General features: G+C 43.1%; 2 protein-coding genes across 3 annotated transcripts in view; one reads left to right on the top strand and one right to left on the bottom strand.

Annotated features, from left to right (window-relative positions):
• Positions 1–1,629, top strand: part of LOC119341447 (transcription factor MYB15-like) — a 2,626-nt gene extending 997 nt beyond the window's left edge. The window contains exon 3 of the mRNA XM_037613323.1: positions 471–1,629. Coding sequence (XP_037469220.1) covers positions 471–1,245 — 775 coding nt within the window. The 3' untranslated portion in view covers positions 1,246–1,629. The remainder of the gene's footprint in view (positions 1–470) is intronic.
• A 7,074-nt stretch (positions 1,630–8,703) lies between these two features.
• LOC119337749 (transcription factor MYBS3-like) lies at positions 8,704–13,899 on the bottom strand. Of its 2 annotated transcripts, XM_037609930.1 has the most exons (6): positions 13,535–13,880; positions 11,012–11,223; positions 10,832–10,924; positions 10,630–10,752; positions 9,805–9,861; positions 9,123–9,258 (listed from the first exon to the last, which is right to left on the bottom strand). In XM_037609930.1, exons 1-5 carry the CDS (start codon positions 13,815–13,817, stop codon positions 9,847–9,849), a joined length of 726 nt encoding a protein of 241 aa, XP_037465827.1. In that variant the 5' UTR covers positions 13,818–13,880; the 3' UTR covers positions 9,123–9,258; positions 9,805–9,846. The 2 variants fall into 2 exon arrangements, with proteins under 2 accessions (XP_037465826.1, XP_037465827.1); XM_037609929.1 differs by lacking the exon at positions 9,805–9,861 and having other exon boundaries at positions 8,704–9,258; positions 13,535–13,899.
• Positions 13,900–15,347: the final 1,448 nt, after the last annotated feature.

Consider the following 15,347-nt stretch of genomic DNA (forward strand, 5'->3'; position numbering starts at 1 on the left):
CTTGGTGACATACATCATTTACTTGATTATTACCAGCAATCCTGTAGCTAATGTCGCATGCAGGTGACAAAAGTGATTTCAAATCTCCTAAAAAGAAACGGTGTTTTGAAGTATTGCTCGATCATGCATGGCCACAAGCTTGTTTTCTCTGGAGCGCGCTATCGCTAATTAAGATATTTTCCAAGTTAATTAAGATTTCTGGTCTAGCTAGTCTATGTATATGCAACATCAGCATGACGCCATGTATACGTGCCAAATGGCGCCATACTAGCCGTCATTTTCTACTAGTTAAACTTGAGCACGACTACCCTAACAACAAATCAATGAAGTGGTACGTACTACTGCACAAAGCTAGCTAGCTAGGGTTTCTTCAGGGCAAAGATACCAAAATTAGCTAGCTTAGTGATGACAAAAGGAAAAATTCACATAATGACTTTACTGACGTAAACACCTTTACGCTCGTATTGCAGGTGGGCCCACATTGCCAGCCACTTGCCTGGCCGGACCGACAACGAGATCAAGAACTACTGGAACTCGTGGATCAAGAAGAAGATACGCAAGGCTCCGGCGGCGCCGAACGTAACTACCACCACCTCGTCCACGACATCGACGAGCCCACCTAACAACGGCCTGGCACCGTGCAGCGGCAGCACGGCCACGTCGGACGTCCACCACCGCCGTCTGCAGCATCCGACGTTCAGCTGCGCACCAGCGGGGGACCACCTGCAGCTCGACGCCATCATCGGCCACCACCAGAGCACCAGCCTAGCCCTGCCGGTTGCCGCCGGGGCCGGGCAGGAGGACTCGCCGCCAGGCATGTCGCATCACTGCCCGCTCTTCATGTTCGACACCGGCGTCGTCAGCACGCCGTTCGCATCCGCTGCGGCCCAGCAGCACCCGTTCATCGCCAGCTTCACGGCAGCGATGGCGGAAGCGGACACGCCCAGTTGCTACCACCTACCTCCCTTGGTGGACGGCATGGGTGCCATGGGAATGTGCATGGAAGCCATGGACGATCACTGCGGCGCCCGCGCCGGCATGGGCAATGGGTGCTTCGGGGACGAGCAGAGGCAGCGGCGGCGGCCGGAGCTGGAGGAGGAGGAGGGGGAGCAACTAGGGCAGCATGAGCAGTGGGACGAGGAGCAGCTGCTGATGTGGGATGATCAAGAAGTACTAACACCGTCCAACATGGAGGCCATGCAAAGTGGTGCACACTCCCTCCTTTTTATGGGACCAAACGCATGATCGATCAGAAAGCTGGTATATCCATGTGCACATATGCTTTGCTTTCTCCATGCATGCATACATGATCAAGGAGTATCTCTCCCCCTCTCACATCTGATCTTTCTCTCTCTAGCTCATTCTGCTGATCCGATCTGTCCATAGACGAAATAATGAGGTTTTCCAAAGGTGCACTTAATTTATTGTGTTTGATATTTTTTTCTCTCAAATTTTCCTAATCTTTTGGTTTTGGAGTGAAGAATGTTTGTTAATTGGGCTTTGTAAAGAGATAACTTGCATGCATGCATGTTTGCATGGCATGGCAACTGGTGTGTAATTGATTGATGTATGCTGAGTGAATTTATAATAAACAGGAAGGAAGAAAGGGAACTCCGCCTTTTGCTCTTTTGGATTCTTGTGTTCGTTTGTTTCTTCATGTTGTGCATGCATGCATGTCTACGGAGGGATCAATGTGTACCTTTTTAGTCACTAACTGATTTCTTGTTTTTATTCCTGTGTTGTTATGTTCTCTAAGGACAAGGTAAAGAAAAAACGATTTACACTAGCTACTAAGGTAAAATCTACCACACACGGCCCTGTCACCACATACATTAACAATTTAAATTTATAAATGAGTCACAGATAATATGAGGTTATATCATGTGTTTAAGCCGTCTTGAAAATCAATATGTATGGACGGTGGAAGCTAGACCTGGTAATAGAGATGTTTATTTTTGCGGGGTGGTAATAGAGATGTTTTACAGTCCTTGAGAGATTGGCAGGCCTTTCTTGATGGAAATTATTGTCCTGGTTACTTCGGCATTTTGCATATGCACTAATAACTACATCTACTTGTTTCAAAAAAAAAATTCACCTTCAAGAGGAGATCATCCCCATCTCTCTAGACCCATAAGAATCTCCAAGAAGGAATTTTGCATGTTGCTCTATAGAGCAAAGATAAGAGAGACTGGTTTTTGTACGATGCACGTGATATACCGTGTGTGCATTCACCATCTGTCATTGTTTTGAGATTCGTGTTACGTTTTCTCATTTTTAGGAAAAAGAATCTTGTCTCAAAGTACTACATTTTCCCCCTTATTTCAAACTGTATCACCGCGTTTGATTGTTTCTCGGCAAATTCATTCTGAAACAAGTGCACTCTTATTTATTGGTACACAGAGAAATGTTATGATACACTTTGAAACAAGAAAAGGTAATGCAACACTATGAAACAAAACAATCTTAAAGCAATGGCGAACGGTGGATACATGCATGGTAGAATATCATTTCTCAAAGAAAAGGTTCAAACTCCAAAAATAATAATTATGGATAGATAAAAATCAAGAGCTAGGTTGACAGATAACTTTGTGTAATCACTTATTTGTACGTGCAAACATAATATAAAATCATCCGGTCGACACGCTGTTGTTTTCCTTGGAAAAAATAGAGACGGTCCAGTATATTGGCTTTTCTGCCACAGTGTCCAAGGTCACGCGTGCACACTAGCTATATATCCGGGTTTGCCATAGTGCCATTTTTTTTCATATCCGGAATAACATTATGCACGTACGACAGACTGTATTAGTCAACGATGCCCTTGACTTGTCGGTACGTCGTGCACCCATGACAGACTGTACAAGTCATCCTTGCAAATAGTCTTTGTCGGCACAAGACTGTGAGTGCTAGCTTTGACATTTGTGCGTGCCGGCGGGTGAATGATGGATCGGTGCGTGCCATTGCATTGCACCCATGGGCCTATAGTTATTTGATTATATACTTACTTCGCTGTCAATATCGCCTAGCTCAACAGTACTACGTTAACTACAAGCTACTACTTACAACGTCGTTCCATGCACGATGTAGCTATAGGTACACGTAATAAGAGTGGAGAAATGGATGTGCCAGGGACGACGTACGTCGGCACCAACCAAAAGCTAGAAATATTTCATTAACCAATCATCGCACCGAGCATAATTTGTATCAATACTCAAGACAATGATTAAAAAAATTGCTAGTTGATGTGTCACCTTATCAGTCAAGCTAGAGTACCACTATATGATGATCGATGACATTGATTTATTATGGACCAAAGAGTACATTACTACTATTTTTGCTCAGTACGTATTGTAGTTATACACACTCAAACAAATATGTGCATGTTGGTTCCTCAAAAAACAAGCATGGTTTAATTAATCGTTGATAATAATTGGTGACTTGTTGCATCATCATCTCCATCCAAGAATGTTCCCTACAGGTCACATCACTGCCGGCATATATATGTTAGGTGCTACGTTAAGCCAGCGGGGCGCATGCATGAGCTGCTCGATCATCACTTGACACTTGCTGTCTCACTTCATTTATTTTATTTTTATTTTGGCTCACCTCATATATAGCTAGCTAACTATTGAGAATGATAAAATTAGTGGAGAATAACGTACTCCCTCTATCTCAAAACAAATGTCCCTGACTTAGCACATATTTTGAGACGGAGGGAGTACAAGACTCGCCCAAGGGAGAAATTATTGGCCGTGGATGCCAACTGCCAACATCAAGGACAAAGGAAGGATTATCAATGGAAAATAGAGAGCCCGGACCTCTTTTCAAAGAAAAAAAAGAATAAAGAAATATATTAATTAAAAAATTAATTTATCGAACTTTGTTCTTGCAAAAGAGAAAACGACATGAATGGGAATGGTTCGTGTACTCTCATAGTCCACGGGCGAGTGCATGAGATTGCGAGTGAACTTAGAAAAATCCTCAATCATTCTCATTGCCTGCGAAGGTATAAACCTCGGCGCGATTTTGCTTAGCTTCAGGGGGGTCGTCGCTGCGCTACCCACCACGTATCTAGGGCTGCCGATCACTGTTGGAAAAATTAGGCTGGTACACCTTCAGTTCATCCTCGACAGGATTCGAGCACGCCTGGCCGGATGGAAAGGCCGCCTCATGCACATCGCGGGCAGAAGAGTGCTGGTGCGGTGCGTCCTCTCGGCCATGCCTACCTTCGCCCTCACGGCCCTTCGAGCTCCGAAGAGATTCTTCAAGGACGTGGACAAAGCAAGACGGCGCTTCCTATGGGCGCAGGACAAGGAAATCTCTGGTGGGAAATGTAAGGTGCGCTGGTCGGCGATCGCCTCGCCGAAGCGCAGCGGCGGGCTGGGCATCCAGGACCTAGAAAAATTCGCCCGGGCGCTACGCCTGCGCTGGCTCTGGTACTCGTGGACGCGGCCGGACTGTCCCTGGGTCGGCTCTAGCACTCCCTGCGACGACGCCGGCCAGGGCCTGTTCGCGGCCTGCACTGCGGTCACCATCGACAACGGCACCATGACCTCCTTCTGGCACTCCACCTGGTTAGGAGGTAGACCGCTTTGCCAGGCCTTTCCCTCCGTCTTCGCGCGCTCCATCAGGAAGAACCGATCGGTCAGAGAAGCGTTGCATGACGAAAGATGGGTCCTAGACCTTCGCCATGGTGAGCACGAGAGCATCATGCCCATGGTATTGCAGCTGGCCAGAGAGATCCGTGCAGCCAACATCACAATGGAAGACGGAGTGGAAGACTCGATCAGATGGACGATCAGCAGCTCTGGCCAGTACTCGGCGCGTTCGGCATACGACATCCAATTCCCACCTTCGACTGCTGCGGAGCCTGCCAACTTCAGAAGATCGATTTGGAAAATCTGGGCGCCAGGCAAGATCAAGATCTTCTTCTGGCTACTCCACCTGGACAGGTTATGGTGCTGCGACAGGTTGCAACGCCGCGGATGGACCAACAGCTATTTCTGCCAGTTGTGTTTCCGAAGCCTCGAGACTTCCTCGCATCTCTTCTGGGAGTGCCCGATCGCCATCCAAGCCTGGGACAATGTGGCCTCATGGGGCGGCTGCAGCGCTCTGGCGCATTCGTGCTGGAGCTCCGGCACAACCACTGCCGATCGGGGCAAAAAGATGATTGACCAAGCCTCCCCAAGACATCGCCGAGGAACAAAATCGCTACTGGCCCTCGTTTGCTGGCACATTTGGAGCGAACGCAACGCATGCACTTTCAGAGGCAAGACTGCATGCGTAAGAAGTATCACTGAAGCTTGCAGGCGAGACATGAAGCAATGGAGGATTGCCGGAGCGAAATGCATGGAGCACCCGTTTGGGGATGTACCGTGAGAAATAGCTAGCAGTACCGCATGCGTGCAGGCCTGTAACCTCTCCCTCACTCCATGATCACTTGATCAACACTTGTTTTCCCGCCTTCTTTCTGTTTAATGAATGAAATGTCAGCCGAGCTGGATCTTTCAAAAAAAAATCCCTGGCGACCTATGTGTAAATTTTAATTTTGCGAGAACTGAGAGCCACTCGGTTGGCTAGCATTGCTCGTGCCCTGGGGTCCTGGACTCGCACAGTGCGCTTGTGGTTGTTCCTCCTGTCTAAAAATGTCGCCAAGGGCAAGTCATGTCTAGTCTCGTTTTTTCTCAAAAAAAATTGATTTTGCAAGGGTGATCTTTTAAGGGTTGATCGGCTTTAATATATGATTTTTAGCATTTTAGCAAAACAGATCAGCATATGGTGGGAAATTAAATTAATATATGGTTCAATTAATTTATTGTGTCATTATCACAGTTAATCACAACAACTGGACCTTGCAAAAAATCAAACAATATTTGTCTTCCCTCAAATACGCAAAGCTTGTGTATCATTGCATTGATAAAAGTAGAATGAGTAGAGAAAGGGTACAACACATAACATGAACGCACGCAAGCGTTAACATGGTGTCCAAAGCAGGGAGACAAAGGGTACCTTATGTCTTTTTTCAAAATACAACACATAACATTTCCCATGGACCTATATCTTGTTTTAAATTTTTATAAAGATGGCTTTGTAAGGATTGCTCTAGACTATTTATTTATTTTTTACCCCGGTAAGGGTTAGTCTACTTTCCCTCGCAAAAAAGGGGTTTGTCTACTTTAATATATGCCCTATATCCTTTTTAAAAGGAATATCAGCATACGGTAGGTAGCCAAAATTAGTCCAAAGATGCGAAATTCAAGCAAGGGGAAACACATCGCAAGGATGATTTGGGGTCCGTATAGGGGTGCAGAGCGGCGCCCGAACCCGGCCCACTTGATATACAAAATGGAATTTTTTAGTTATTGTTTTCATCCCAGTACGGCAGTACAATTTGTGCTAGCTTAGCACATTGGCGGGCCTTGGCGGGACGCCGCCCTGCACCCCTTGGTCCGTACAAGCACTTGCAATTAATGTAACCATTAACCAACCACGTATGTGGTAGAGAAACTAAAGCACGATATTATTCCACGTAAGCAGCATGACGATCGAACATGCATGCACGCACCCAGTTCAGCGGCAACGTTCGTACGTTTTGTCCTAGCAAGAAAATGCGTTGGAGTAATTTATTATTAGTACTAGTGACGTAACTTTCAGATGCGGTAAGTAAATTTTGGGGTGTAGTATGATGCATGGATTAGGTGGGGTTGGACTTTTAACGACGGAAAGGATTAGTTAGCTGATGAGTCGCATGCAGCGGACCTCGACCTATCGATTCACACGTCGCTGCGCAACACCGACGAATCAAAGCACGTAGTACGCACCTAGCTAGCTACCTAGCTACCTAGCTCTTGCTTGCTTCCATGGTAAGTGTATCTTTTCTTATTTCATCTTTTTTTTAAATAGTATGTTTTTTCCGTTTCTGTATTTCCGTACCAAAGTGCACGTCCCTTGGCCGGGTCTCTAAACTAAGCTTGGGTGCATGCTCAAACTTTAGAGCTGCACATTTACGTAATTTAATGAAGACAAGGAAACGAGAGCTAGCACATACTATGTCAAAGTTCTTTTTCGGTCATGCTCCAGCATTCTCGTGCTCTTTTTAAGCCCTTCCCAGTGCTTTAAGGTGTACCGGTGCTAAGAATGTCACATAGATAAAAATGTGTGTGACAGAGCAATTAAAGAGGAGAGAGAGTACTATGATGACTCCGGAAGGAAACGATGCTAAGTGTGTGGACCTACGCAAAATGATTATCAATCAATGCATGAAGGTGTTTGGATGTTAAAACATTAAATAGGGCAGGTTTTTTAGGTACAAAAGTTAAGCACCAATGCATTGAGGAGAGTAGTTGCTAAGCTTTTTGATGCATTTAGCAGTCCACCTTAGCACCAACGCATTGGAAGAGGCCTTAATTTAGATGGAGCCAGGAGATTTTATTCTACACGACGCCACCATTATATATTACTAGCATAAACAAGCTACAGTACGTTTCAAGCATGGACCCGTGGTTTCTTCCGTCTCCTGCCGCCACATCGGCAACCAAATTAAAGCACGGAGGAATTAAGCACGCACAGTTTAATTCCGTCTCTGTTGCAGCGTGTGCTGTCACTCATGATCCTGTAGTGGCTTTCGTAAGAATGCAGGCACGAATGGGATGAGGCGTCTATCTGACCAAGTTGATGCATCACGTGACACGCATGAACGAATGACCCTCCCTTTTCTCCCTTCCAACATCACAGTTTGTTAGGCTTTGAAATCTAGCAAAGCAAACCGACAGTGCCACGCTCACTTGCTAACTCTTACTCCTATTAGTACAAGACTTATTGTTACTCCCTCAATGCGAAAATACTTGTTATCAAAATGGATAATAAAAAAATGTATCTAGAACTGGTATGGAGGGAGTATATACAAATAACACTGTTTGGAAATTTCAGTACCAACAGTCTTGAGGAGAGTGATGGTGTCAATGGCACTCTTTCATATACTACTATTTTCTTTACTGTATTTCCTTTTAGCGGTGACAATGACAGAGCAAGTATGTTTCCTTTTTCTTCTAGCAGTGACGATGACAATACGAATTTGTTTTCATTTTTCTACTAGGACTAGGAGTGACAATGACGCAACAGGGTTTCCAAAATATTAGAGGCTCGACGGCACCACTAATTGTTTGCTTTTGCTTTTGTTCATTTCATTCATTTGTTCATTTCATTCATTCCATAGGGTTTTTTTTGTGCAGGACGTGTCCATCTACTCCCTCCGTTTCTAAATATTTGTTTTTTTTAGAGATTTAAATGGACTAACACATACGAATGTATATAGATATATTTTAGAGTGTAGATTCACTCATTTTGCTTCATGTGTAGTCACTTGCTGAAATCTTTAGAAAGACAAATATTTAGAAACGGAGGGAGTAGATGGCATCCTTCCTTCCCGCTCCAAGTAGTGTACTTCTCTAGCCGACAAAAATTCTAGACCAGCGCTTGCACCGTACAAAGATCAGATCAGATTGCTACTTAGCTACCAACTCATCAGGTGCGGAGCTAATTATGCTAGCACAGTACAACATTACAACATTCTATTGACGATAGTACCTATTATATCTTGCCTCCATTCCAGTCACGTCCCTTCTTTCTCTAGTGATAACATGCTCTGGACCTAGGTGCAGAGAAACATGGACATGCATGCGCCAACTGACCTGAACTGCACTCAACTTAAGTTCCAACAGGGCACAAAGAATGATCACCCCAGTTGCTAAAACACTGTAAACATCAACATGCTGGCAACAACTCAGATGGCTAGGACGGAGCACAACACATCAGAAAGCTTACAGACCGAGTTACAGACGACGATTGGTCTTTCATTCCTGCTTTTATTCATGTAATATCTCTAATAAAATGCTAGTGTTTATTCTGTCAACTGTCTATAACAACAATGCGACTCCCAAAAGAATAATTATTAGCTTAAACGACTTGGATCACGCCTACAGCATTCTGGGAAGATATGTTGTTGGTGATGTTTTGTTGGGACGGCAGGCCAACCGTCAGCTCCAGATCCTTGTTCTCTGCTGGATGATCTGTCTTCGCAGTCGTCGCAGGAGGCAATGGTGAAGGACCGCTTCGCGGGATCAGGAATGCGCTAGTACATGAAGTCAGGTTAGCTTCAAATGTCAGGGCACTTGTGTTGGCAGTCGCGGGAGCTGATGGAGGTGTCCCTTCAGGGACTATTGGAATTGGTCTGAACAGCGAGGGTACCCGCGAGAAGCAATCCTGACAACATGGCGTACAAGCATCAAAGGTCAGTTACTAAATAAGCATAGTGATGGTGCACAATACGCATAGCAACAAAGAGCAAATATGCACATCATGGTACGAGTTGTTGACACCTAGACCATAGTGCAGGTAACACGCAGCCGGTACACCAACCAAAAGCACAAATGGCACATGCAATGCAGTTTCCTATAAGACCAATATTACTGTACCCACTATCTAGTAAGCATGGTACTTAGTGACAAATAATCTTGATACTGGAAGTTGCAGTTTTTATCACAATTCTCATAATGTGTGTAAGCTTGAATTTTAAAGTAACTCTACTAACTAAGGCACCCGGTTGTTGTGTTGGCATTTGAAACCACTGTTCTGGAACAATTGTACTAGACCTTTTGCAACAGTGATGGTACCAATACAGTAGAGGATTCAAAAACAACATTTTTTATCATCTTAGTGTTACTTGTTTGTTGGACTAAGACAGCAGAACTATGCTAAAAGTGTGAAGGGTATGAAAGCCCTAACGGTGGAGTATACAGTGCAGCCTACCTATATGATGCTCCAAGACTCTCCAACAAGAGATCATCCAAATCATCGCAAAAGACTCTACAAAATTTAACAAGTTAAGGATTAGGGTGGTCTAATGTCCAACGAAAATGCAGGCTACACACAAATGACAGAAAACTAATGATGATTTGACCAGTTAACTAAAGTTTCTTCCTAATGTATACTTTTAATGTGAAACTGAAATAAATCAATACAACTATGATGATTTGCATTGTACTACCTCAATAGAGAGTAAATGGGAGCACCAAACAACTAGCACATACGCACTATAACTCAACTCCACAAATCTACTGGCGAACCCCAAACTGCAACTAAAATTTCTCTACATTCTTTCTTCAACTAGAACATGGTTGTGACTAGTTTGTAAGATATCTAGTAAATAATAGAGTACTCCCTTCGTTCCAAAATTATTTGACTTCTGGGTTTGTCCTAAGTCAAACATGTTTAAGTTTGACCAACTTTATAGAAAATGTGTTAAGATCTACTCCCTCCGTTCCAAAATAGATGACTCAACTTTGTACTAACTTTAGTACAAAGTTGAGTCATCCATTTTGGAACGGAGGGAGTACAATACCAAATACACGTAGTACGAAAATATATTTTATAAAGAATCTCATGAGACTAGTTTGTTGTTCTAGATGTTAAAATATTTTTCCATAAACTTGGTCAAACTTAAACAAGTTAGACTTAAGGCAAACCTAGAACTTCAATTATTTTGGGACGGAGGGAGTATGTACAGAAAGCCAGCAGTGATCTGCTAACCGTATTTTGACAATATCAAATACTACAGTATGGTACTTGCATTACCATGTGGTTCATTTTGCTGAGACTTGCATCCACATTTGTTGCCTTAAAAGATGGAACTGGGGGAGGAAGATCTCTTGTAACTTGTTTTGCTAGATTAGCTGCATTCGAAGATGATACTCCTTCCTGGAAATGAGATTGCCATATCTAGTTCAGTGCTGACCTAGCATGCTAAAATTAAACAGCGTCTAAATCATGAACTTACCAAGCTGCTGTTCTGGAGTTGATTAGTCATAGTTACCATATCATGAAATTTTGCCATTGTTGGTGGTAAGATGGGGCAATTTGGTGCTGGTGACTGCATTCACAAGTGTACAGAGCATTGATTAAGAAATATTCAGACGTCAGGTAAGTACTCCACATGCTGGGCAGGAAGCAAAATTACCAAATCGCTTGCCATCATATCGAAAAGGCTAGATCTGCGCTTCTTCTTGTTTGGATTAGTTTGTCTGAGAAAATATTTCTGAGCATGACTGGCCACTTGAGTTGGTGTCCTGGTAGTAACGAAATTTTTTGCTATACCCCTCCAGTCTCCCTTCCCCAGCTTTTCGAGACCAGCAAGAAATGTCCTATGCTCTTCTTCAGTCCAAGGGACAGCTGCATAGTTGCAATAAATACTATTAACAGAATGGCAGCAGATACATATATGCATCAAAGAGCTGTAGTTGGGAAAAAAAAGATCCACATATTCATATTTCTCTTCTTTAAATTAATATGGTAAAAGCTCTTGTTGAGTTGGCTAAGAGAACACTTTGCTATAAAAGCTGTCCCAAAAGATTTACATGACGTCATCTGATTCTGCTGCTCTCAATACAAGTCGAGAATTGAATCCCGGTTATCTAAAAAAGAATCAGAAGACAAGAATTTGCAGAACAAAATAATAACTAGCAAAAACATCAAGAGAAACCAATGCAGGGGGGGGGTAGCACATTCCACAAATAAATTTAAGCAACCAACTAAACATAAGTGGAGTGGGGGCATTCTTGTCGTGTTACTTCTATTTTCATCAAATATATCAATATATGAGATAATCCTTGTGCAGCCCAACACTTAGTATGGTATGTTTTGAGTATTTCACTAATCCCAAGAACTATCACCACCACTCCGCTAGACTCAGACAATGTCAGACATCAACATTTCTTAACTTCGTTAATAGCTTCTTTTCTAGCAACTCCTAAATCTAGCTTTAACGACAACCTGGAACCTCATCAAACAACTTTACATCCGCCTTGCCTACTTGTGCAAATAGTGTATGGGATCATTTATGCAATGCGCTATTACTAATACTCTCATGTCTTTAGTCAGTTTACACTTGTCCAATATTCTAGGCCATTGCGGTTGCATTAGCATCCATATAGAAAAAAGAAAATGCACACCACTTTCTTGCTAGAAGATTTATACCGGGAGTAAACGCAGATCCATATAAGTGACATCATCATTCATTCAATTCTAGCGAGCAAAGGCCTGAGACACCTCCCAAGAAGGCCCCATCTTTCGGTTAGCAAAATTGCAGGGTACTATTCCAAAGTATCAAGTGATGTTCCATTTTGGAAGACTCTAATCCTTACGGAACAAACTATAATAGTTAACTAGAGCAAAACTGGAGTCTGGAACTAACAAACCAGGAAAACAGTTTTAATAACTGATCAAATATCACAATAACTGCTGGCACATCACTACAAAAATGAGGTCCTGGTAAATTTCCTAACCAAACCTGGTAGTAAATAATGCATTATGAGAAAGCACCATTGCACTAGATGGCACGAAGTAAGGCTTCATAGGTCAGTGTTATGAAGAAAATGGATGATAAGTGGCGACCCTGATGAGTGGTGGAATGGCGACCATGGATATTTTTATATGGCTACAAGTTTATGAGCCTTTCAGACACAGGCATTTGGCAACAGGTCATAACTTTCCTCTACAAAAGACACGCACCTCGTCTTTTCTAAGCAGAATAGAGCTACGATCCATCAAATATTTAATTCCACAAAATTCACCAGACGCGACATATCAAAACTTTTCTCTCTTAAGCTTCTGACGAGGTAAATATAAGCACGCAAGCAAAGAACACAGAACATGGCCACAGAACATGGTGTAAATCAGGTACAGGTCCGGTGACAGTCTCGCTCAACCTCTTGCTTGAACGACTAAAAAGGCAAGCTTACACCCAGCCTTGTATGATTGAATATACTGTACATCACAAAAAATCAATGCAAATAAAAACCAACGATTCTCTAATCAGTTATATGTTTCCCAATCATCCATTGGACATTACCTCCAATCCATACCCTGTTACTGAAGAAAATAAACACACACACCCCCCCACCCCCCACCCCGGTCCACATCCTTGGATCAATTTTAAATAATTCTACTATGCAAAGAAGCTGTCGAGTAATAAAGGAGCTTTGAACCAAGGTAAGAAGCTTGATGGATTCGCAAACAAACCATTGCACACATCTACCACCTCAAAATCCTCATTAGCATTAAACCAATAGACTCTAGCACGCAACATCTTACACATTCAATGGACCAATAAGCAAAGAGGAATTAAATGGTTGGTACAATACGAGCACAAAACAAGAAAACAAACTTCCCTCTTTGGTTGACCCACAAACACCCGCCCCAATCGAAAATCTACCGCCTCAATAGACCTAAATCACTAGACTCTGCTGCATATGAGGTCAGTCCTTTGCTATGCACGCGCAAACACAAAGGAACACCATTTCGACCAATCCAGGAAGCATATATATAAGAAAAGTAAGAAAGGTCAGACATCCATACATCCCAACAGGCTATGATCAAACTAAACATTTGTACAAGGGGAACGAGATGATTCATGGCCAGATCTTTGCGTATTTGGACGCATCAAAGGAGAGAATTTGTTTAAGCAAAAAGGGAGAGGCGGCACCTTTCTTTCTCTCCTGCGCCCTCCGCCGCTTGCCGGACGACTGCAGAAGGCCGCCGTCGGAGAGGTACCCGTCGCCCGCGCCTCCAGCGTCCCCGGAGGGGCAGGCTGAGGCGAGGGCGGCCAGGTTGCCCATGCTCTTGCACTTGCGCATCACGTCCTCCCTCACCGCCACCGGTGGGTTGGGGCTCGGATCCCGGTCCCTGTCCGGGGGATCCAACTGCGGCGCCGGCGCAATGGTGACGCCAAAGAGGCGCATCCCGGGCGGGCGCGAATCTTGAGGCATCCCGGCGGCCGGCTCCGACGAGTGGGGCGGTGGCGTTTTATTGGGAGATGTCGGAGGGGACGAATGGAGACACATTGGCAATTTATCGGACAAACAAAAGAAATGGAGAGTGTTTTTTTTAAATACGTATTTGCTGTTGTTTCCTGATTTGTTTTATACTACCACTAGCACCTCCTTTCCTCCTGAGTTTTTTTTATCATTTTAACTTCTCTACTGTATGCTTTTGTAACCAGTTTGTTTTGAGTGGTTTGTAGGAGTGTTTTTTATGTCTTTGTACAGTCAGGTTGCTAGAATTGTTGAGTCCCGCAAATGCTTTACAAGAATTGTCTCGAGTTATAATCTTAAAATGAGCATTGGGTATTTAGAAAAATAGCGACAAGATTAAGATTATAAGCTTTTGATTTTTTTTTTGGATATGCTATAAAGATCATTGATAAAAACTACTCCCTCCGTAGTATAAAAAAAACGTCTTATATTATGAGATGAAGGGAGTGCAATATTACCAGCAAAGAAAACTACAATATCATTGTATATCTGGACCAAATACCCCATCGGTATATTTCATTTAGCCCCTCTTGCATTTTGGTACTACCTCCGTCCGAAAAAGCTTGTCCCTCCTAGATACATCCATTTGAGGAACAAGTTTGAGACAAAAAATTTCGGATAAAGGGAGTAACATATTTGTTTCCATGGTCAATTTTGTCAAATGTTTTTGTGATCAACGGTCACCGAAGCTAGGCTGTTGTAAGCTTTGATTGTGGGTGTGTTGGGTAGGAAAAATGTTGCTTCGAATTAATTCCATATGAGTACTACCCGCAAATAAATTTTCCATATCCATGCTGAAGTTCTTGAATGATAGGATTTCATACTCTTCAATAATTGGACTCTTAATATATTTTTTCACCCTATCGAACCAATTGTTTATTGCAACTGCGTTTTCAATTTGAGCCATTGATCCAGGAACGAAGGTTATAAGTTATACCTTTGGATGAAATACAACAAGGAAAAAAGAACTAATATTTACTTGATATTGATTTGCATTTGGCACACATTGGCTATCCTAAGCTGGAAATCTTAAAACCGTCAAACTAGGCGCGATTCATGCGTCAGAGCATCTTCCTCGTGTGATTAAATTGTACTAATAGCCAACTTAAACTTACTTGTTATGTCCTACTCCCTCCGTAAAGAAACATAAGAGCGTTTGGATCGCTAAAATAGTGATCTAAACACTCTTATATTTGTTTACGGATGGAGTACTATTTTATTGTGCTTTGGGTTTGGATCTCTCAACCATTCTTTATTCTCTAACTAGATATCGATTGTGAGACGATTCCAATCGCAAGCTTGTGTTTAGCACGTATGTACATACGATGTACGGAGTGTATTTTATAAAAAACAAAGTCAACAACGGTTCTCAACTCGATATTGGCTAACAAGGACAATCAACTGGTCATGCGTTTATAGTACTGATTATAGCTGGCCAAATGGGTCGGTTTTTTCGGGCCGGCCCGTGAGCACGCCGGCACGGCC

The sequence above is a fragment of the Triticum dicoccoides genome, chromosome 7B (assembly GCF_002162155.2).
Source record: "Triticum dicoccoides isolate Atlit2015 ecotype Zavitan chromosome 7B, WEW_v2.0, whole genome shotgun sequence".
NCBI classification, from domain to species: domain Eukaryota; kingdom Viridiplantae; phylum Streptophyta; class Magnoliopsida; order Poales; family Poaceae; genus Triticum; species Triticum dicoccoides.